Raw genomic sequence first — 25,071 nt, 5'->3', positions numbered from 1 at the left:
ATTTTGACCCGAACGGACCCAAACCCAAAACGACCCAAACTATACCCGAAATAACCCGATCCAAAATTAACAAATACTCAAAATGACCTAATTGATTTAGGGCTTAATTACTTTACCCGAATAAACACTTATCGAAATTAACCTAAATTAAACAGTATAATATTGTGTGTATAATACTGTTGAAATGTGTGTGTAATTAAGTACTCGTAATTCATAAAGAGTTCCATTTGATTAAGAACACTAATTATTGTTATTGTTATTATTACTATTACTCTTAGCTTCTTTTTTTTAAGTGTTACATTGAATTTTTTTCTACTATTCACTTTATCTAATTTGAATTTTGAACAATTCAATGATAGTGATCATACATATGAAACAATACAGTCTTGTGTATATAGTACTGTTGAAATTGTCTAATGAATATATTATTAATTTTTAATTGTTGTACTTTATACTTATTGATAATTATAATATACTATTGGTCAAAATTCTACATCAACATAGACGAAGATTGACCTGACCTGAATTTAACCCGACCCGAATTTAACCCAACCTGAACTTGACCCGATAATTGAACCCGAATTGACCTGACTCGACCCGAAGTGTTGACCCGATACCCGACCCGAATATTGATTGACCGAAATTGACCCGATACGTACCCGACCCGAACGACCCATTTGCTAGGTCTACCTTCAAGCATGAGATTTCATATTAATTCATTCCAACTTGATAAACCAAACACCCCTAGTGTTACTCCCTTTGTTTTTTTAAATACTTGCTCTATTTTTTTTCATGCACGGAGTTTGAAGAAATTGGAAAAAGTAATATGGAGGTAATGGGGTTAGAATACTCCGTAAAAAATTGTAAAATGCAAAAGTATTTGAGAGAATTGAGGTAGAGAAAAGGAAATTAATAAATTATAATTTATGTTGAGACCCACTTGTTAAAAAAATATAAATTAAATATTGTAAATGCTTTCTAAATAAGGAAATGAAACAAGTATTTAAAAACGGCCGAAAATGAAAATGGAGTAAGTATTTAAAAACGAAGGGAGTAGTATGTCTTCATTATTTTCACTGTATATACAGCTAATACAAGCTTATGTATGAGGATTCCTTACTGTGAAAGGTTTCCAAAAAAGAAAATTGAGCAAATAATAAAATACGGAGTACAATTGTAAAAACGGTTGTTTCACCAAATGCCACTAAGTACTTTAATAATTCATCAAATGCCATTAAGATTTTCAAAATTCACCAAATGCCATCGAGTTTTTACAAAATTCACCGAGTGCCATTAATGACTAACGGTCGTTAACTTCGTTAGTCATTAGGGTTTAATCATGACACATGTCACGATAAGATTGGTTCATTTTAATTAGTTATTTAAATTAATAAAATTAACATTTTTTCTCGATTTTTGTGATGAAAATTATTCGGGCAAAGTTCTGGGGGTTATTTTGACCCTTTATGGTTTCAAATTAAGCTCGAAATTGGCAAAAAAAAAAAACGTAAATTCTCCGTTTTGTGTGTCGAAAAAATATCTCAATTAGTGAGTCATTTTTTGTAACCATGAAAATTGATCGAGGTAAGGGATTTAGAGGTTATTTTGACCCTTTTACGGGATTAGATTAAGCTCGGAATTGGCAAAAAAATAACATAAATGCCCCGTTTTGTGTGTTAAAAAATATCTCGATTAACGTATCATTTTTTTTAATTGTGTAAATTGTCCAGGTAAGGTTTTGGCGGTTATTTGAGCGCTTTATGGGTCCAAAATAAGCTTGAAATTGGAAAAAAATAATGTAAATGCCCTATTTTGCGTGTTAAGATCGTAATTATTTTACTGAAAATATTGCAAAACGGGGCATTTACGTTACTTTTTTGCAAAATATGAGCTGAAATTAGATTCTTAAAGGATCAAAATGACCCCTAAAACCTTAACCGGCTAATTTAATGGTTAAAAAAGCAACCCACTAATTGAGATATTTTTTAACACACAAAACGGAGCATTTACGTTATTTTTTGCCAATTCCGAGCTTAATTTGAACCCATTAAGGGTCAATATAACTTCCAAAACCTTACCCGATCAATTTTCATGTTTAATAAATAATGACCTGCTAATCGAGATATTTATTGACACACAAAACGGGGCATTAACATTATTTTTGCCAATTCCGAGTTTAATTTGATCCTATAAATATTCAAAATAACCCCCAAAACTTTACCAGAACAATTTTTGTCACGAAAATTAAGAAAAAAAATTTATTTTTATTAATTAAAATAAATAATTTAAATGAAGAAATCATATCATGACATGTGTCATGATTAAACCCTGTGACCGTTAGTCATTAATGGCACTCTGTGAATTTTTGTAAAACTCGGTGACATTTGATGAATTTTGAAAACCTTGTTGGCATTTGATGAATTATTAAAGTGCTAAGTGGCATTTGGTGAAATAGCCGTTGGAAAAAGAAAGTGAAGCAAGGAATAAAATAGGTATTAATTTGCAGAAATAGTATTGGAATAATTAAAAGTATTTAGACATGGCCACCTCACATTAAAAATTACTGAAAATTTAAATTACTCGGTGTCAAAAATCAATATATACCTGTGGTCACAGTGCACCAAGTAAATTGGATTGCCGATTCAGTGATTTAGTGGTAAGAAGTCACTGTTAAAGCAATTAAGAATCCAAACCGTTGCAACAATTTCAAACACAAGTTCTTAGAAGAAGAAGCAAGTTTAACTAGGATTGTTTTTTCTTCTCTAAAATTGACGGAAAAATGCTTCAAAGATCAACCATCGACGGTGGTTGTCTGGTTGATACTCCAGCTAATTGAGCTAACCCTCAAGGTATAAAACTAATTATTGTCATTCATAAAATACTTTTTAAAAGAGTATTATAATGCATTTTACATGAATTCTCCAAAAATTGTAATGAATGAGAATAGTATGAATCAGCCAGATTCACATCACAGAGCGATTAGATAAAGATCTAACAGTAATGGCTGCCAGCTGATGTAAATTCCTCTCCTTCAAGCAATATAAGCAAATTCTCTTCATAAGTGAGATTCATGACGATGAGAGCCAGCATGAAATCCTTCTGTATAAGCCGTACTCTTATAAAGCATCTGTAGAAAGAAAGAAAGAAAGAAATCCCTTGCAATAAGTTTGAATGAATCAGAAATGTTTCTGACTGATGCATAAACAGACTGCGTGAAGGATTAACCGGTATGCACTTATTGGCGAAAAATTATTTTGAAGAGATGATATGATAAACAAGCAGCACGAATAATCAACTGATGTATGTGCACTTCATAGTGCGCCTGGTTTTTCTCACCAAATGAATGCAAATAACAACTTACTGATGTGGAAATAAGAATCTAACAGCAAATAGCATATATGCTTTTGAAGGAAATATTATGAACCATTATGGTAGATCTAGACTCCCGCCTTCAGATGTATTCAGTCAAATTTACAACAGACTTACCAAAAAAAAAACAAATAGTATGCATGCATTTTTGCTCTTGAAATCTTTCAGCACTTTGAATTAGACACATAACAATTAAAGTAAATTAAGGGGAATATAATACAGTAGTATTAACAAACCAAAGGAGACCAACTTCAAAGTCACAATACATGACATAAAGAGATAAAGAGAGGGATAAGTCATTGGAGATAACTTACAGCTAGGTGGCTCAGCTCCGAGGAAAGACGTTTTCGGATATTGTCAGATGCTACAGCTCCAAGCTGTTCTCCATGCGTTGATATTGTCTCCTTGTTAATCTTAATAATGAAGACATTAAGTTTGAATCCAATATAATCTTTCTATGATGTATTGATTGATGTATTGTTAAATCAGAAAGTACTCACCTCAGAAAGTATTAGCGCAGAAGTTCTATCCAATATTTCATCCACGAAAAGCTGGGGATTAGAAAAAGGTGTGGATGCAGCTGCATTTGCAGTTTTACCTTTTGCAGGCTTGTTCTTTACAATTTTCTCTGCAGCAGGCTTCTTTACAGGTTTGCCTAAATTAAAAGACAATAAATAAAAAGCTAATTAGAAACAAAAAATAAAAATACAAAGATCATATGGCTTTTATTCCTAACACACGGGTAAATTAATATTAAAAAAAAAAATTTACTACCATAAAAACTCAATAGCAATACTCTCTCTCTCTCTTCTCTCTCTCTCTCTCTAACGTGCATAAAAATAATTTCTGAGGAAAAAAAAAAGTAAATTTTAATTAGAATATCATACGTACATCACAACTGAGCCAAAACAAAATCGCACATGTAGTTCAATATATTGCAATTTGTTCAATATGCACATGAAATGACCTAGGGCATTCCCAGAGCCAATAAATAAGTACATAGTAGTTCTAATATTCATCTAAATTTTCCTGCTTTAATACAACACATTTTCAAAAGGCTAGAAAACAAGCTAAACAAAAATTCTTGAGTGCAGGAAAACTTTATGTCAACCAAGTTAGAACTTTATTAATCTTCAAGTTTGATTTTCAATTTTTTATCTAAAACACACCTCAAATTTAACTTTATTTTTAATCTTTCCAAGCATTATTCTTAGCTTTTTACACATCAATTGGCAAGTCCCAAGTCAAGATATTTACTTGCTCGGTGATATTGCAATATCCTAGAGTGATTCTTCATCATCCACGTGGTCTCAATGTGCTTGATTTTTACAAGTTGTCCTTTGTGGGTAAATTAGCTGTTGAAATTTTCTCATCTCAATCGAATCACTTTAAAAACTGCCAATTAGCCTGCTCCCATACTTTATAAAACAATTATGCTCCCACTCCTGATTTAGGTAAATTTTTTTGGCTTCAGATTTATAAGAAAATTAAAGCATAGATAAAATTGCTAATTTGTCATAACTCACAAGTAATTTTTTTTTTTTTTTTTTTTAAAAAAAAAAAAAAAAAAAAAGTCCCTAAGGATCTCAGATTTCTTTGATTTGTAAGCCATTTCCTCCACCATACCTTTATCAAAGTATCTGAGTTTGGAATATGTAAATTGCAAGTCTAATATTTGGTATCAGAGTTAGCCCAATTATCTATATTTCGATGATGCCTAACATTTTGTACAAGCACAAGTTCCATTCTAGGGGAAAAAAGATTATGAAGATTAATTCATCCAAATGTAAGCTTTATTTGGATCAAAAAACATATGGAGATTGTGAAGAATGGCTTAGAGGTAGTCTAAAAAGATAACGAAAGCATTAGCTTCACAAGTTCATGCTGAGGTAGCTGTCCAACTTGATAAAATTTCACACAAGATAAACAAGCATTGGTAAGGAGCAAAGAGGTAGGCAAAACAGAGGTGGTAGATGTGGCGTGGTAAAGACTGGGAATACTTAAAACTTGTGGCCAAATGACATGAGATCTGGTAATGGAAGAGGATCCATAGCAGGAAGACCCTCAGCATTGAAAAACCCCATTAAATGTTTCAATTGAAAAAACAAACAAAAAATACATCTAAATCTTGAAGCAAGCAAGAGCAAGTCATCTGAATTTTTCAGAACTAGCTAACACAGGTAGCCAGTTACCAACAAAATGCTAGTCAATTTTCACAAAGAACTCTCCACCAACATAAAGTTTAAAAGAGACAAGAATTACCTGTGACAAGGTCACTATTTGCAGGTTGACTTTTCTGGGGAGCAGGTTCTGTGGAGGCTGCTTTTGCAGCAGCTTCAGGCACAGCAATGGCATTAGATGGTGCAAACGCAGCCAAATCAGGAGGTTGGTCCTTGCCAACAGGAGGATTAGCCTACATTCAAACACAATGTAGATTAGCTTAGCCAAATGTATCACTCTGATTCACCAACATAACCAACCAAAAGCATGAAATGCATTGTGTTCTAACCTCGAGATCAACATATGCAGGTTCTCTTCCTAATGATTTCAGAAACTTGTCCAGGCCATCAGTAGAAAGAGCTATCACAAGTAGTAACAGACACATCATGAAGAAACTCACACTTTATACGATGGCCGACATGTAAAATTCTCAAAAAATAAAAAAAACCACGCATATTAGTAATTTTTTTACATTTTTACTTTTTATTAAACCCAATATATTATGAACTACTAATATACTATGTAATTCAAAAGAACTACATGAACGAACCTTCCTACTTACCTATAGACATGTCGTTAGATAATGGGTGGAACATAATGCGCCTCTGAGTTCTCAACCCTTGATCCAATAACAACGAGACGTGCCTTCACAACAATATACACAAATAAATAAATAAATTATAGGTGAGTTCTTGAATTGTGCTTATGCAAAATGAGTTGTGCAATGAAATATTAAACATTTGATCCAAAAACAAATGCCACTAGTTGTTCTCATATCTATTTTACCAAACGGGAAAAAATTGCCAAAAATTTAAAGAATTGTTCCCTAGGAATATGTGGTCAGTGTCATACAATACAAAAAGTAGTTCAATATGTGTTATCTGGTATGAGTACAGGATATGAGAAGGCTACCTAGTACCTACTACGATGAGGCTTTTTTTGGGTCTTGCACATATCATAATATTTTGCACACAAATATACTTCCTCCGTTTTTATTTTATTCCAGCATTAAGACTTTTACACTATTCACTTGACCTTCTTTGACCATCATTTGTGATTTATACATTAGGAAAAATATAGTCATGTGGGATCTAGTTAGATTCGTATTAAACTCCACTTTTCAAATATCAAATTTTTATAATTTTTACAAATGTATAATTGAAGATATTAATAGTTAAAGTAATGCATTGGCAAGCGTGAAATCCCTTATGGTGCAATAAAAAAAGAATGGAGAAAGTATAAAGAACAACTATTATTGACAAATATACTGGTACATAATTAAAAGTTCACTTCAGTTTTCTGCTGTATTTAACCAAACCACTTACAGTCGAATGTTCGCTCTGGTAGTCGGCACACAAGCGCACACACACACACAAATTCCTAATTTTTTTTCAAAAAACAAGCAATAATAAGGAAATCAACAGAGCTAAGCTGCCTTAGCCTCTTAGGGAGGGAGAAAAACGGCAGACAGAAGCTGCTGAAATTAACAGTCTTCCATAGCTGCCAGCTGAAAAAGTTACTCTACAGAAATCCGTATAACTCCTCCTGCCATCCAAGATATTATCTCAGCATATCAATTTTCAAGTATGCCTGGGACAAACAAGTTGAATTCAAGTATTCAACAAGCATGTAGGTCAACTTAAATTTTTTTTTAGCAAGCAAAAGCCCAATGCTTTAACATTGATCCTTCTTATTACCCTATTTTATTATTTAGGTCTAGGAATTTCAACCTAAACCCTGGATCAGAAATTTATCTTAATTTCTTATCAAAAACAACTTTAGTTCGTAAGATTTTATATGGACATACATATACAATGGGTTGATAGGTTTAGCAAACACAACAACATCCCAGAATGACCTAAAGCACAAATGACCAGCATTATGGACATGCAACCTGGTTCAATTTCCTACACAATGATTAAGGTCTCATGTCCCACAAACTGACTAACTTTATTGCCGTACCTGAGCTGTTAATGAATGAAATGCACTTAACATAATACTTCATTTTTTTTAGTTGCAATACTTCCCTATTTTTGGAAGCAACATTCTTTTCTAGACATATGACTTCTCTCTCTCCACATCACATCTCTCATATGTTGTAACTGAAAAAAGCAAAATGCAATCTATGAATTTAATCAAAAGGACAACACAGACAAAGTGACCATTATAATCACTATTTTATCGAGTGATTAAATAAGGCTGAAAATCCTTGCAATTGAAACATAATAAATTGGAATGACCCTTTCAAATACCTCATCAAGTACAAAAGCTATTGCATTTAAATATCCAAATGAAACAAGACAAAACTATACCTTGCAGACTCATTCACTGCTGCAAATGGAGTTACACAACCCAGTGGCACCTGGAAAAGCCATGAAAACATCAGTGCCAGAGTTCTTACCCAAAATATAGTACATATAACTGCATTACATATAAAATTTACAGTTAAAACTGGCCAACAATGGCATCTTCTTCTATGCCCAAATTGAATTCATACTTCTTTTTGGGGAAATCTCAAAACATTGTCTTACTACTAACAACAAAGTATAACAATACTATAAGATAATGAAAACATTATGCAACAGAAACCTAACTATAGGTCTAAATGCAGACACTCACCTGAAGAACTTCACCTAAGGCTTCTTCAGGCGCCATTCTTAAGCCTCCCTTGCCCAAACCAAGCCTCACAGATAAAACTGCTCAGCTTTGAAGCATGAATACTTTCATAAATAACACAAAATTCAAACAGATGCATTTTAGCAACAATATGAAAACAATGTGATGGCTACATCAGAAACACATACCTTTCATGTCTACTTTGGTTTCTGCTAGGGCAGAAATTATGTAATATCTATGTTTTTTGTCCTGCAAGTACCATTAAAATAAATCATGAAAACCCATGTCAACATATTATTAAGTATAATTGGAGAAAGAAAAATCCACACAATTTACCTTCAGAAACAAATTTTTGCAAAACGCACCATCCACATTAGCAAGATATTTCAGCTGAAGCAAAGAAAAACGTTAGTACCCCATTATAATTACACAGAAGTACAATTTCAAAAACAGATATTTAAAACTTACCGCCGCTTCCACTGTTAGAACCACAGGATGCTCATATTTCTCAAATTCAATTTGAAGTTCCTATAAATGCATCATTAAATTCACTTAAATATGATTGTATGGAAGTAATTTATAATAACTAAAAAGTCTATTAGTATTGTTTCTAAAGTTATCATCAATACATCATTAAAAATTACTTCGTATGAATCAAAATTTGAACTTGAATAAGCAAGCATCTTAAATTATACATTATCACTAACTTGCAACACTAAAACCAGATTCTAAATTAAGATATTAAAAGAATAATTTTCATAATATCCAATGATTTGATTTTATTGTAAAAAGGGCAAATGTGATAGAATAAAACCTTCAAGCGATCCAGGAGCTGTTCCTTGGTATAACCCATGTTTCGCCTTCGAATATGCGGAAGCTAATCAACACTCAGTAAAAAAATCTCAACAATGACTGCAGAAGTACAATCTACACAGCAAGAAGATTGTAAATTTGAGTATAAAAGATAGAACAACGTATCTTAAAACCCTAATTTATAATCTACTACAGTACCAACAAAACTTTAATTATACTACTGATCATATGAAAAATCAATTTTAGATTACAACTATGATTAGCAACAATTGAATTTCACAATCAACCGGTGATAATAAGAAATTAATATGCACGGATATACATTTTCAACTGCAGTATTAGCAGGTGAAGTGTTGAATTAAACAATTTAGGCTTTAAAAGTAGAGAATACAGAAGAAATAAAAGGATATTAGATTAGGGTTTGATTGTAGTGAAGGAATCAAAGGATGATAAAATAGGGATTAATGGTGTCTTACCAGTTGTAGTGGCGGAGGTCGAAGGAACTCAGGGAGAAGGTAAACGCAGTTTGTAGTGTATGTAATAGTAAGAGTTTCCTTAGTTTTTTACAGTACTTTAATAAACGTGTTACAGTTTTTTAACCTTGGAAATTTTGTCAACAACTATCAATTGAACCACGTGTGTGTTTTTTAAAACAACTACTTCTTCCGTTTTTTTTTTACTTGACCCTTTTTGACTTTCACACTATTCATCACCTCTCATTTAACCGTTTTTTGTGAATAATATGTAAGGAAAAACATATTCATGTAATATATTTTTGAATTCATCTCAATAAGTACTATCATAATATATAACTTTTATTCTTATGGAGAATTAAATTTTATTGATCACTAAAGTATTGCATTGGCAAACGTGATATAAGAAACAGGTCAAGTAAAAAAGAACAGAAGAAATATTTATTAAAAAAAAAATTTTAAAAGAATTACCACAAAATTGTAAAAAGTTCAAGTAACACTACCACTCTTAACAATTTTGGCTAGAATCTCCGACATTTGGGTTTCACTTTTTACCCTTATGAAGGGTAATTTAGTCAATTTAGATGGAGATTTTATGAGGTAGAGGTAAAGGTAAAAAGTGGAACCTATATGCCGAATATTCTTCTTGGAATTATTAGAGTGGTAGTGCTACTTAAACTTTTTACAACTTTGTATTAGATCTTTTAAAAAAAAATTAATAGGTTTTTTTTTTTCAAAACACGCGCTTTGATTGGTAGTTCTTGACAAAATTTCCCTTTAATGTTTGACTATTTTTATTTTTTGAGGTTAAATACAGTATTAGGAAAATTTGTTAATGCAAGACAAATTTTGTTAAAAAAAATGTTAATTGTATAAAAAAAACAGAAAAAAAAAATATATATTACTTGTCAAACCATATTGTTTTTTTTTTTTTCTAAAAAAAAAATGTAAAGTCTCACCACTCTCCAGATTTCGATTGACTGAGTATTCCGGCGATGACCTTACACGTGCAAATCACATCAATTGTAGCACACAGTGACTTCAATTTCACCATTAAAGCTCGAGTCTTGCGCATCAAATAAATCACATCAAAAACATACGCCAGATGCAATTTAGGCAAGTACTCCCTCTCCTCCATTTTAATTCCAGAAGACACAAATTGATGAAACTTATATTCACACACATTAGGGATGGCAATCCAGTCCGAATCCGACCCTACTCTGCCCCGATCCGAGGTAAAAAATCCGCTCCGAGTCCGAGAAAAAAGTAATCCGAGTTCGACTCCGTTAAAATAATCCGACTCCGAGTCGGAAGAGGGTCGGAGTCGGATCCTAAAAAAAATCCGAGAAAAAAATCCGACTCCGACAAATGTCCGACTTTGACGGATTATCCGACTCCGACTCCAATAGATAGTGGATTTTTGTGTGGGTCATGGTGGCATTTGGTGTGGGTTGTCAAGGCCCATATAGCCCAACATCTCAAAGTATATTAAATAATGTAAAAGAAACTCGGAGTCGGGTCGGATCGGAGTCGGAGTCGGAGTCGGAGGTCGGATATTGAAGTCGGAGTCGGAGTCGGATTTCGGAGTCGGAGTCGGATGTCGGATTTAACATCCGACTTCTTGTCGGATCGGAGTCGGATTTAGCATAATCCGCTCCGAGTCCGACCCGTTGCCATCCCTAACACACATCAATTGTTCTTTAAAGAGATAGTGGTGTTCTAGATTGTAATTTATCAACAAGTACAAAGTGGAGTTTACCAGAATCAAAAGATAGAGATTGGGATTGAGAAGAGTCGTTTCGCTTGTTAAGGTTTTGGCGAGTAGAGCGCCAACGCCCCAGGCGAGGAGAAAACGAGCAAGAAATTGGGTTGCCACTGATGTTGTAGTTGAGGTTGGAGTATAGAGTATAGGACTGAGAGGTAGAGGCTAGGGTAGTGGCGGAGTGAAGTTGCAGAGTTTGTTGCCATTGGAGGTGGAGGAGAGTGCGAAGGTTGGTTGGTTGGTTGTTACAGTGGAGCGAGAGAGGTTAAAGGGCAAGAAAGGGAGGAGTTTACAAGGTCACATGACTTGCACGTGAAAGGTCAACGTCGGGAAATCTAATCAGTAGTCAAAATCCGGAGAGCGGTGGGACTTTACAAAAATTAAAATAGGTGTGCTTTGATAAAAAAAAAAAAAAAAAAAAAAAAAAATTACCAGATGGTTTTTAACAAAATTTGTCTTTAATAAGATGGTTTTTAATAAATTTTCCTAAATATACGTAAGTGTTTTTTTTTCTACTTGAATTTGGTAATCCCCCTTTTTTTCATAAAATGTCCTGTAATGAAATTTAATTTCATCTTATAACCTTAATGAGTGTTTTTACTTAAATTTTTTGTTAAAAAAAAAAAAAAAAAGAAACTACACAATAAATGGAATTTTTTTAAAAACCTAGGGCGACTAACTTTAGGGAACTCATTCAGTTTGGCCTTGTTCATTAATGAAGAAAAACTTGTAAACATATATTTTTAGGGGTATAAATATAAACATTTGTACACTACTTTTGAAAGTTAAAAAAAAGGCAATTAAAATTAATGAGGGCAAATAAGTAAATAAACATTTTTAATGATATAATTGTCCAAACATTTTGAAAGGTAGGGAAACCATCCCTTATTTCTCCACTTCCCCCACTATACTCACAGCCACCTCCTCAATTATTATTGCTCACTCCTCTAATGCGCAACAACCACTACCCCCACCACCACCACCCAACTTATCTACCACCACACCAAAAAAAAAAACAACAAAAACAACTACAGTAACCCACGAAACCAAAAAAATTATAGCTCCTTCACACAATGCTTTGCCCTAATTCAACACCACAGACCTACCATCATATCGCACCACCAATACCCACACTTCATCTCCCCTCACCATTGCTCAAAGCTGCCCTCACCCTTAACACTGGCCACTGCCCAAGCACCATAACATCGAGCCACAAACAATAACAGCCCGCAATGACCACATAAGCCCCAATCGATTTTGAAGAGGGTGAGTAGTTGCAGTCATATTTTTGAAGGGAGTGGATGGTTTATGTTGGACTTTTAAAGAAAGTAAGCGGTGTGGGCAAGATTTTCGAAGGGAGTGGGTGGTGTGAATTTCGAATGGAATGGGTGGTGTGGATTTCGAATGGAGTGGACGGTGTGGGTCAAATCTTTGAAGAGGGTGGACGATTTTTGGGCTACGGTGGATGGATTTAGGTGGAGAGGCGGTTGATTTTAGGCTGAGGTAGGGTTAATTGGTTTCTGTAGGTGGGGTTGTTTTGGTTGGGTGAGGTAGTTTTTGGTTGAAAGAATGGTTGTCGTGCTAGGTGGGTGGTTTTGTGATGGGTGATGGGTGTTCAGATGTGGGGTGGGCGGTTTTCAGTCAATTAAGGAGAATTTGGGTGTAATACCCCGTATTTTCATACGTATTTTCCTAATTAATTAATTATTATTTCATAAAAAGGGTATTTTAGTAAATTAACTTACTATTTGAATTTCGGAGCAAAAATAATATTTGAATTTTGGCGCCAAAAATATTTTAAAACCTAATTATTATTTTTAGATTTTGGATAAGATTTATTATCCATTTATTTTATTTTAAAAACCGGATTATTTATATATTTTGGATATTTTAATTAAAGCAAAAACTATATTTTATTAATTAATTAAAGAGGTCCGAAAATTCCCAAACTGTAGCTGAGAATTTTGGATTTTCTATGTATAGAAAATCTTATTTTCTTAGTTATTTTATTGGTGAATAATTGGTATTTATTTATTTATTTAATTATTTAATTATTTTATATAATAAATATTATTTATACAATTATTTTTAATTCCTAAAAAAACTAGCAAAATAACTTTCTAAAATACTATAAGGAGGTCCGAAAATTTGACCCAAGGAAGCTCAATATTTTCGGCCCTCTTGGGTGATTTTTGGGGAAATTATTTTGGTAATTTGTATCTTTAATTATCTCCTTAAAATCTCTTATTTTCCTTAATTTTATTTTTCCATCTCCTAAATATTTGATCATCTTATTTTCCTACCTTATATTTCCCTTGATTATTCCCCAAGTAATCTCTGTTACCATATTATTTTTCATGACAACACACCTTCCATATTTTTATTATGCACAATCACCTTAATATCAAAACTTTCCATATTTATTTATTCACTTCTCCAAGTATTTCCTTTACTCTTCTTGCCATAATTCTTCCTATATTTTCCTACCATAATTCATGCCCATACTAGACTATAAATACCCCTTTATTTCATGACCAAACACTCACACAAATTCTCTTAATTCTCTCTTATTTTCTTTCTTTTTCTTTTATTCTCCTCCTCCTTTTTGGTGCGCCACCACCATCGAGCACCACTTCCACCCACGGATGCCGCCAGCCACCACCGGCAGCCGCCCCTTGCCGCTACCTCTCCTCCTCTTTTTCTTTGGGTGTGTTCAATCAAGGTTCTTGAGGTTCTTTTATGTGGTTTTGCTAGCAAAGATCAAGGTACGTTTAGGTGGCTAGATACCTTTGAAAGTGATTGGTTTAAATAACATGTTTTGAATGATTTTATGATGATTGAATTAAATTGATTTGAATTATGATTTATCAAATAAATTATGTTTGGAGGTATTGATTTTAATATTTGTTTTAATAAAAGTATTTTGAATGATTGAGTTTTAAATCGTGTTTTGAATGGTTTGAATTACTTATCATGTTTAAGTAAAGGAATTGATATGAAAAGTTTGTTGAATTAAATAAAAGGGTTTTCAAAGGAAGAGTTATTGATTTTGAAAAGTTATTAATATGAGATTTTATTCTCAAGTATTTATTAAAATGTTGATTTTGAAAGCATGATTTAATTGGATAAAAAGGAGTTTTGATTTAACCTATTATAAAGGTTTATTTTATTTAAGGAGGAATTATTGAATTATTATTGAATTAAAGCTTTACAAGCATGTTAGTAATCCACTATGCGGATTTGGTATGATAAGGCCTTGGACTTTGTATGACCGGGTCTTTCCTCAAGAATAGCCTTGTAATATAAGGAGACTAGCTTGGGGGGTGTGCATACTTGGGTGAGGAATTGGATTTAAAAAGGAATTAGTTTTATTAAATGTTATTGAATTATTGGAATGGTTTGAAATATTGGAATCAATTTTGAATCATGGATTGGAATTATTGGTTTAATTATTGGGATTGATTTCAAAAGCATGTTTGCTAATAAATTGAATTTAATTATCTTGCACTTATCGTACTTAGCATATTTTGCTAATTCGTATTTCCTATTTGTTTTGGTTTGCCCTGTTTGCCTTTATGGTAAGCAGTGTTGACTAATTTCAGGGGAAGTTAGTATGTGAGCATTTGGAGTCCCAAGAATGTCTTCATCTAGATTAGGAATGTCGGTTCTTGTTTTATTTATGAGTACTCATGACAATGGTTACTATTTATGGTTTATGTAATAAAAGAGTATTGAAGTTTCCGCTGCAAAGTATTGGTTTTATTTAGTAAGTTTGGTAACCTAGCGTAATCACGCGGCGGCAATACGCCTAAGTCTATCTCTACGGTATAATTATACGTACTATACTAGTATTTTCGTAGAGGGAGATTTGGGGGTGTTACAAAGTGGTATCAATTTTCCGGTCCTAAAAAGATTAAAATTGGAGTAATAATAAAAATTGTGGTAGACTTAAGAGGGCATATAAGATAGATAGAGTTTCGCATTGTGTGTGAAAGTTAAAAGCTTTATTTTTATATAAAACTATTTTCTTATTTGTGGAAAGATGGATGAGAAAAGGATTCTCGAGTTCTCTACGAAGGCCTATAATGGGCACGCCTCTTTGTCTAGGTAAGGCTCACCTCGACGCTGTAGGTAACTTTCCTGGGAGACGCGGGCTCGACCGTCCTATATCATGACTCAAGTACATTATTATTATTTTTTGAAAATAAAAAGAATTGAAATTATTTGAAAACTTGAGTATGTGATTATGTGTGCATTAAAGTTGGTGTTGAAACACCTTAGGGTATGTGTAGGGGGTCTGAAATTTTTGGTTATTACCCATGGTTGGGTGATCTTGAGTTATACTTGGTTGGTTGAGTTATGGATTGCTTATTGCAAATGGATTTTGAATTGAATTGTCTAAGTGATTTAGCATTGAATTTATTGTTTTGCACGTATATGTGAAATAGATGGAGAATATTGATGATATCAGAAAGAATTACTTTAACTTGCACTACTTGAAAGATAATGGAGTCACAGTTAGTGAGTTCATAACTGGAATTGTTCCTTTGGCCTTAACCCTTTATGAGAAGTATGACCTAGAAGCCTTGACCCAACCACCTTGGATGATTATTTTGGCCTTGGCCCACTTACATAGGGTTGAGAAATATCAACCTCTATTTAACAAGCATGGGGATGTGATCAAGAAGAATGGGATGTGGAATGAAAAGCATCATCATGTAGGGAAATGGTTAGCAAGCATGTCTACCCTTAAGAGGGACTTACACTATGTGGAGCGTAAGTATGAACCTAGGAGAAAAGTTGTGAATATTCCTAAGCCTTCAAAAGATTGCACCTTTGGAGAAGATGACCAAATGTATTATCTAAATGCCCAATTACCTTTTTCTTATCGAAGGGAGCATCATGAATTTGTGGAATCCAGTGATGAGTCCATAACACCTCTTGGTAGGAGCAAGAGAATTACCGTTCTCCTAGCCATACTCCAAACTATGAACCTCCAAAACGTCCTAGCCCAAAAGTCTATTTTCATGTTGCAAAAAGGCCCAGAACTCGTGCCCAAGCTGCCAAAGAAAAAGCATCAAATGCCCAAAAACCCAATGCTTCTTCAAGCTAACCTCGTGGTAATGTGAGCTCAGTCAAAAGCCCAAGTTACTCTCCTGGACAACAATCTAAGTGATTTTGGGTCAAGCTCTTCAGACCATATTCCAAGCTATAGTGGCTATAACCCAACTCTCATGGTCAAACCAAGTGATAAGCAAGATGATCCTGATTATGATCCTATTGAAGATGGTTATGCTCGTAGTGTTGCTTGATTGAATGATTAAACTATGATTTTGTTTTAATAATTGTCCTAAATGACAAAGTTGTATTTTCATTAATTATTAATGAAATAAAATGATTTATTTGAAATTTCTCTATGTTATTAAGTGAATTAAATGTTTATGTGATATAACTTGTTTTAATTTTCAAGTATGATAATTATACCCATGAAGTATGTCTGCAAGAATGAGAGATCAAGTGAGAAGTAAGCGCACTGGTTCCAAATTAAGGAAGGTCCTTAGAAAGCTAACCCATATTACTGAGAACATCACGAAAGTGGTAAACAAAGGGAACCGAAGCTTTGACCTTGACTCTTACAGTGAGGTTTTTAAGAGAGTTTCTGCAGCCAAACCACCTGTTTACTTGGGAAAGGAGGACCCAGCCAGCCTTGAAAACTGGATTAGGGAGTTTGATAAGTTGTTTAAAGCAATCAATTGCCCAAGTGAGCTGATAGTGAACAATGGGGTTTACTATTTGAAGGAGGAAGCTGACTTATGGCGGGCCCAAAGAAAAGATGATCGAGCTGTTGAAGAGACCAAACGTTGGGTAGGATGAGTTCAAGGAAGCCTTGAAAGAGAAGTTTTACCCTTCCTACCCGAGAAAGCAGAAATGCATGGAGTTCACCAACCTTAGGATGAGAGCATGTCAATCAGTGAATACTACAACAAGTTCATTGAGTTGATGAGGTTTGCCTCAAAAGTAGTCCCTACCGAAACCATCAAAGCTTAGAGATTTGAGCAAGGCCTAACCTTAACCCTCCAAGGGAAGCTAGGGGGAGTGACCTTTGAGACCCTGGATGAAGTGTATGGCCGTGCAACCCATATGTACGGAATCAAGGGGAGGGAAATGAAGCATGTTGGAGAGAAAAGGAAGAGCCCGGACTCTTTTTGTGGGGGTGAAAAGAGGTATAAGCCCAATGGTAACTACCAAGGGAATTCTGAGAGGAGAGACAGCAAGGGAAGCTATGGGAAAGGGAATGAAGGCCAGTCATCCAATGCTAAAGGGAATGGAAACCAAAGGGGTGAGAGACCCAAGAGGAAGTACATCTGTAAGAGGTGTGAGAAAGACCACCCAGGGAAGGACTGTGAAAGGAACCCGATAACCTCTCGTTACTGCCAGAAATTAGGACACCGTGAGTATGAGTGTTTCAAGAAAGAGGCTGACGTTAAGTCAGGGAAGGTGAAAGAGTCTAGTGCTTCCAATAAACCACCCTAGTCTAGTGGACCTACACCCAAGGTTGGAACCGGTGGTAGTGCGGGAAGTGCCCCAAAGGGTCGTGTGTTCGTAATGAATAATAGCCGTGAGGTTGAGTCTGCTAATTATGTGGTAATTGGTGTTTTCTCTATAAGTTCTTTGCCTGTGTAATTCTTGTTTGATTCGAGGGTGTCCCATCCTTTTGTTTCTAAGAGAGTAGTTGGAAGTCTCGGGTTAGAAAGTCCTGAGTCGGTTTCTCTAGATGTGTCTATTCCGTATGGGGAAGTGAGGAGTTGTTCCAAGTTGTTTTTGAGTGTGCCTATTTCCATTTCTGGGGAAGAGTTTCTGTCAGATTTGATCAATTTTAATTTAAAGGAATTTGATGTAATTCTGGGAATGGATTGGTTGGGAAGGTATGAAGCAAAGATCGATTATGCGGCTGAAAAGGTTACTTTGACTAGCCCAAATAAGGCTCGAGTGGTGTATAAAAGGGAAGGGAAAAGTTCAAGGTTGAGAATTGTTTCTGCAATGTAACTACAGAAGTTGGTTAAGAAGGGTTGTCCGCTGTTTTTGTGTAGTGTTCAAGAGATTGAAAGTGAAGAAAAGAAAGGTGATGAGAACATTCCTGTTGTGGAGGAGTATCCGGATGTGTTTTTGATGAGTCTATTTTATATGTATTTTTATTCCCCGTCCCACGGTCATATTTGTGCTTATTTGAGCTCTGCGGAGCTATTTTTATTACTAATGTTTCTAGTGTTTTTGTAGAGCTGGTATTATTTTGTAGGAATTTGCAGATTAATGTCAATTTCCGAGCTTATTGAGCCACTACAAAGATATTGGAGTTTAATCGTATTTTATGACCGTATGTTAAAAGCCCAAGGCCGAGCTAGATAAATTTAGTTCGATGATTAAAGGGCTCAATTAAATAACCAAGCTACAAAGTTCATATTACTAGTACGGACCAAACAAGTATCACGAATTTTATTACATGAGCCAAATAGTGATTAGAGAAAGGTTTGGGCCTAAAGCAAACGGAAACCCAACCCCAAGAAAAGTCAGCTGCTGGGCATGAAAAATGGTGGGCCCGATCGAGCGGCCTATGGACTAATCGGGCGAGAGAGTCCTAGTAAATATCTAATTTGTGTGCGCTAATTCTCTTGGAGTTTAATTCCCAGTGGGTTTTGTTGATTGAAGCCCAATAAAGTTAGGCGGTTGGGATTGTTACTTGTTAGACTTTTCTTAGGATTTGGGCTTCTTAGAATCTTAGTTTAGTTAGGATTTATTTTTAGTGGCTTATTTATAAGCCTTGACTTTGTTTTTCTACGGGAGTTTTTTAGTCTTTTAGTTTTAGTTTTGTTATCATTAGTTTAGATTAATTTTAGTTCAGCTCGTCTTGTGTGCGGCCGGTCACACCGTGTGGCCACTTAAAGTAACCTTTATAACATTGATTAAGTAACCCCTGTAATACCAACCGAGTAACCCCTGTAACGCTAATCGAGTAACTCTATAACAATGAAGAAGTAATCCCTTTAACACTAACCAAGTAACCTCCATTACACTAGCGAAGTAAATCCTATAGTAGTTGGCCACACGGTGTGGCCAGCCACATATAAGACTTTGTGATTTTAGTTTCTTTTAAGTTTTGTTCCTGTTTCTACTCTTCGTATCAATTTTATTATTTTGTTTTCTTATTGGTTTAATGTTATTATTCTCTTTATTTTAATTCTTGTTTTTATTATATTTAATTTAATTGTTTTGATTAGTTTAGATTTAATTATGCACGAGTAGTTTTATTTCTAGGGTTATTGGAGATCCATGATTAATGTGAAGGGATAATTTATTATTGTTGATTGTTAATGTTGTGGGTTTATTTCCTATAGATTGTTATAATGCTATGCAATTAGATTTGCGCAGGTTTAATTGTATGAGTTATGCAATATTGATTCGAGAGATGAGAATTGATGTTTAGGCCTAGTTTCAATAGGTAGAACTAATTTATAAATGGTTAAGTTAAGATTCGAGAGATGCAATTTAATGCCGATATCTGTGATTATAATACGTAGCGAAAGCCCTTTATAATCTAGTTAATTTATGCATTGATAATTGATTGTTATGTTTTATCCCGGAGTATTAATTATTGGTGAACCTATGACCCTAGGATTTTTACTATTGATTATTCCCTTAGTTTAATTATTGTTGTAGTATAATTCTCACAATTCTTCCTTGTTTCTTGATAATTTAGATTATAATAATTTATTAGGAATAAAAAAACATTGTTTCCCTGTGGATTCGACCCTACTTCCCTATCTATTTTAGTTAGTGGTTTTAGGAATTACTTTTGATTAGGTGATACGACTTTAGCCTGTCAGTTTCCAGATGAAATTCCTGGTATGCCACCAATAAGGGATGTGGAGTTCAATATCGACCTAGTGCCTGGTACTGGACCTATTCCTAAAGCTCCATATAAAATGGCTCCTGCTGAGATGAAGGAGTTGAAGACTCAGTTGGATGATTTATTGGAGAAAGGTTACATTCGACCTACTTTCATCTTCAAGTCAACAATTCAAATAGCCTAGGATGAATTAATCCTTTCACTATGAGATACAATGTGGACGCATGCATTTGACTAAGCTTATTCAACATGCACCATCAAACACTCACTTCTTCCTTTTTGTGTCTTTCTTTTTCGGGAGAAAGTCGGTACCCTCCACAAAAGTGACGGAAAATTTTTGCATTTTTCGAGTCACACAATCACATTATAATGCACACACGAGTCATGTACGTTGAGTCATGTCACCTCGAATTGAGTCTAACACATGTGTCAAAACACATTAAGTCATACAAAAGTCACACACGTGTCAAAACACATTAAGTCACACAAGAGTCACACACGTGTCAAAACACATTGAGTCAACCTCAAGTCAGTCAATCACCTTAGGTCAACCTTAAGAAAAACACTAGCAAAGTCTTTTGCAATCTTTTAATTTTTACAGGATACAACCATTCAGCAAAGCTCCTGTTCGCAACCAACTGGACGATCTCAACAAACATTCAAGTATCAAAGCTCTTTGTTCAGAGACGCGTGGACATTCCTATCAAGCTCTTTTGCTCAAAGACGCGTGGGCATATCATTCAAAGCTCTTTGTTCAGAGACGCGTGGACATTTCTTTTCAAGCTCTTTTGCTCAGAGACGCGTGGGCATCCTATTAAAGCTCTTTGTTCAGAGACGCGTGGAAATTTCTTTTCAAAGCTCTTTTGCTCAGAGACGCGTGGGTATCCTATTAAAGCTCTTTTGTTCAGAGACGAGTGAACATCCCTCCAAAAGCTCCATTGTTCAGAGACGAGTGAACATTCCTCAAAAAGAAGCTCTTTTGTTCAGAGACGAGTGAACATCAACGACGACGAAGCACGACCACAACATCAACAACGGCAAGATGGCATTCCATAGCTTGTGGAAGGTTGTCACAACAACAATGCAACAACAAAAATCGGTTACTCCAGAGACGTGTGCTCGGCCGTGCAAGATACGCATTTCTTAACTCTTTTATCTGCTTAACTAACGCTAGTTTGCAGGTATCGGCGTTACAAGAATGATTTAGGATCGCAGAACGTTCTGAATCATTCTCCGTCCCTATCGCTACTTTGACTTTTGTTTTCGAAACTTGCGTTTCTCCAAACTCAGTCAAAGTGGGGGCTTCTGTAGACACCCAAATGTGTCTCCCCAAAACCGAACCTAGTGATGAATACCTTTCATGTCATTTGATTATCGAACGAAGTGGAAGTGTGAAAAGTCTAGTGATGTGGATGTTTTTATTAAAATATCTCTCTTTTTGTTTTTGAAAACATTTCTCTTCTTTCACTCTATTTATGAAAATATCCAGTCCAATTTAATTTGGTCTATGATAAAGGTCCAATAATAGTGTAGCTGGATTGGGCTTGAAAAGGGCTTTTCAACGATATATTATAAGCCCAATTCCGATGAATAATGAGGAAGTTATGGATTAAATTAAATTGGGCCCGAAATGAATTTTATACGTGGCCCAATGATCTAGAGGAGGGCCTATTAATTATTATTCCTAAAGTTGTTAGGATTGATTTTAATCTTCTAGAATATCTAGAAGGTTCCTTTTAATTCTAATGGAATTAAGATTAATAATTATATTTTAAAGAGTTTTATTTGGAATAAAATAAGTGTTTTATGATAAACTTGATTTTAATTTGATAAACACGGAATTTGCTGCTTAATCATATTAAGAAGGGGATTCCGTACAAAAGCGCCTTTTATCTTTTAATTAGCGCCAAACGACAAAGTCTGTCGCCTGGCGCTGATGTCTGTCGCCTGGCGACAGATTCCAGTTTTATTCCGTAAAGAACTTGAAGTATTTTCTATCGTTTCTGAACTGTTTTCTTATAAATAGGGGTTGTATCTTCCCCTTTTTGAAGGACCAACAATCAATCATTCACAACAATCATCTCTCTCTATTCTCTCTCTAAAAGGTAGAAGCTCTCTCTCTATTCTTTTTCTAAACCTTCCCTTTTACAAAATTCCTCATACATTAGCTCTAGACACACCTAGCCAAGTTCGAAGTTGCCTTCGCCCTAGACGTGAAAGGTTGATAATTTCTGAGGGTTTGGTCCCAAACCTTATTATAATTCTTTGATTAGATTTACTGTTTTATTATTTTCCTTGAAGTTACTAACGTGTGTATTTTGCTGTTAGAAAGAGGTACGTGGCATCGAAGTAAGTAATTTAATTGCTTTATTGCTCTTTTGATATAGAAATAATGCTTAGAGTATTTTATTGATTCCTAGTATCATGTTAGGATGTTTTATTGCTTCCTAGTATCATGTTTAGGGTTAACTAAAATTTCTAATATCATGTATGTTTTTATGATGCTTCCTATTTCTTTCCTAATATCATGTTAGTGTCATGTTAGGGCTAACTGATCTTTAATGTTTAGTGACATACTAGGATTTGTTATTAATCTTGTTAGTATCATGCCTAGGATCTTGCTAATATTATTATGCTTTCATGAGATTGAGAATATTATTATGATGATGATTGTGATTATTATGTTGCTTGACATATTTTTATTGTTATTGCTTGATCACGCCTTTTATGCATGTTTAAAGGGAATTTGTACTTGTAATCACACTTAATAAGATAATTAATAATCTTGTTTTGGTTAATATGATTATAATTCAAGTGATTGCTAATAATAGTTTTATTTGTGCATTATTATTCAACCAACATAGATTAAACAGGTTTAGGGGTAAACCTATTGATTGTATGTTAGTCAGAAAGCTCACATGAATACGAGAAGAATAAAGTAGAAGCCTATTATTAGGGCAGGTTCGATCTCTTTTAGGTTGGATTTGTACCTTCATCCCCGAACTTCAAGTCATGGTTCCAGACCTATTGGAGTTAACGATCTCCTGGATCGTTAAGGGGTGTAACCTTCACCCTGTGAACGGTTTACAAGTTCCTAAAACTTATTGGCGACTCTTTTACTCTAGCTTCCTTCCCTTTGGACGCCACCATGCTTAAGTGTATGATCACAATGGGGCTCAAGTGTGGGATGCTTGAAATATTCCCTACAAATATCAAACCCAAAAATTAATGAAAATTAAGCCACAAAATTATCAAAAGTACCCGAAAATTAAACCCAAAAATAACCAAAAAAACAAAATCAAACTAAAAAAGAAATAAAAACAACTAAAAACGAAACAAAAAAATTAACCTTAAACACAAAAATATACCTCAAACTTCGAATTTTATCTCAAATTTGGTTTAATAAGGCCAAACTCGACCATGAAAGTCTAGATCTAGAATTTTCATGGTCGAATTCGACCTTAAAAACCGTTAACTTGTTTACACCATCACCAAACTCGCCAACACTGGACCCGAACTCGCCAACACCAAACTCGCCAACACCGGACTCTTTAAAAGGAGAAGGAGAAGAGGAAAGAGATCGGGGAGAAGAGGAAAGAGAAGAAGGAGAAAGGGAAATAGATCGGGGAAAAGAGAAGGGGAAACAGATCGGGGAAAGAAGAAGAGGAAAGAGAGAGAGGGGAAGAGGAGAGAGGCGTGAGAAGAGAGAGAAATGAAAGAAATAGTAGATTGGTTGTACACTGGTTAGGGTTAGGGTGTGCACCTCTTTTTTTTTTAAAAAAAAAATCACTTTTGCGACCGGTATTAGCGCTCGTAATTTTGCGACCGAATCTCAAACGGCCGCAATTTAATTTTGAATTATTTTTTACATGTATTTTATTTTAAAAAATTGTTTAAATACCTTTGCGATCATTTTATAACCCAAAAACGGTCGCAATATGTGACCGTGTAAAAATCGGTCACAAATTTCATATTTTGCGACCGTGTTCATGACGGTCGTAGAAAAACGGTCGCAAATTGGCCGAATTTTAGTAGTGTATGAAGCTGCGTTACTCCGACACCTGTCTTGACCATGGGTGTCGTGTGTTGACACGACACGACACGACACGACACGACGAGCGACACGACCCCTGACACAGCTCCAGGAAAGTGTTGACTCGGGGATCGGAAAAGTGTCTTAAACAGGTGTCGATTTAAGATAATCAAGATTGTAATTTAAAATTTTAAGGTTTAATTAAAAAATTTACCAAAATTTCGTGAATTGCAGGACACATACAGACATTAAAAGTATAGGGCTTTTGGCAGCCTGAAAATTCCGATTTCAATGATGTATTTTCCGGCACATTGAACAGATCGCCGGCGAGTTGTGGTTGCCATTTGTGGTGGCTGGCTGTTGAATGAAAGAACAAAGAAGTGTTTGCAAAAATAAATGACAAACCGCCTTTGAAATTAGAAAGAGAAGAGAAAGAGGAGATTAAGTTTTAACTTTGAAGCATGCATCTGATTTAATGGAGGAGAGAGAAGATATAAAGAGAAGAGTAGAAGACCATGGTAAAAGAATACGTGGAAACTAGAAAGTGAACAAAAGGAAACAAAAGAAGACTTAAAAAAAAGTGTATTGGAATATGTTTAAATGTTCCCAATGTATTATTATTATTATTATTATTATTATTATTATTAATTTATTTATTTTTTGAGAAAAATGTTTATCTTTAAGTGTGAAACATTGAAACGTTAAGAGGTATCAATTGGAATTATTTTTATTTTTATTTTTTTTATGTACCTTGTATAATTTTAAATTTGTTAATTAATTCATTTTGAAATATTTCAGTTCTAATAATTTGAATCTTATTTTGAAATTTTAATTAGTTTAGTTCCCAACGACTCAATTAATGTATTTGTATTCGTAAATT

General features: G+C 34.5%; 1 protein-coding gene across 2 annotated transcripts; it reads right to left on the bottom strand.

The window, feature by feature from the left end:
* Positions 1–2,852: 2,852 nt before the first annotated feature.
* On the bottom strand, positions 2,853–9,573 carry LOC145584891 (uncharacterized). Of its 2 annotated transcripts, none has more exons than XM_081641670.1 (13): positions 9,495–9,573; positions 9,020–9,132; positions 8,674–8,733; positions 8,542–8,595; positions 8,394–8,454; positions 8,209–8,285; positions 7,902–7,951; positions 6,152–6,234; positions 5,879–5,949; positions 5,632–5,782; positions 3,870–4,024; positions 3,684–3,782; positions 2,853–3,127 (listed from the first exon to the last, which is right to left on the bottom strand). In XM_081641670.1, exons 2-13 carry the CDS (start codon positions 9,056–9,058, stop codon positions 3,056–3,058), a joined length of 972 nt encoding a protein of 323 aa, XP_081497796.1. In that variant the 5' UTR covers positions 9,059–9,132; positions 9,495–9,573; the 3' UTR covers positions 2,853–3,055. The 2 variants fall into 2 exon arrangements, with proteins under 2 accessions (XP_081497796.1, XP_081497797.1); XM_081641671.1 differs by having other exon boundaries at positions 9,020–9,065; positions 9,495–9,551.
* Positions 9,574–25,071: the final 15,498 nt, after the last annotated feature.

This window comes from Chenopodium album, chromosome 16 (assembly GCF_948465745.1).
Source record: "Chenopodium album chromosome 16, dcCheAlbu1.1, whole genome shotgun sequence".
NCBI lineage: Eukaryota > Viridiplantae > Streptophyta > Magnoliopsida > Caryophyllales > Amaranthaceae > Chenopodium > Chenopodium album.
The sequence above is the reverse complement of the archived record's forward strand: the minus strand, read 5'-3'. Positions and strand labels throughout refer to the sequence as shown.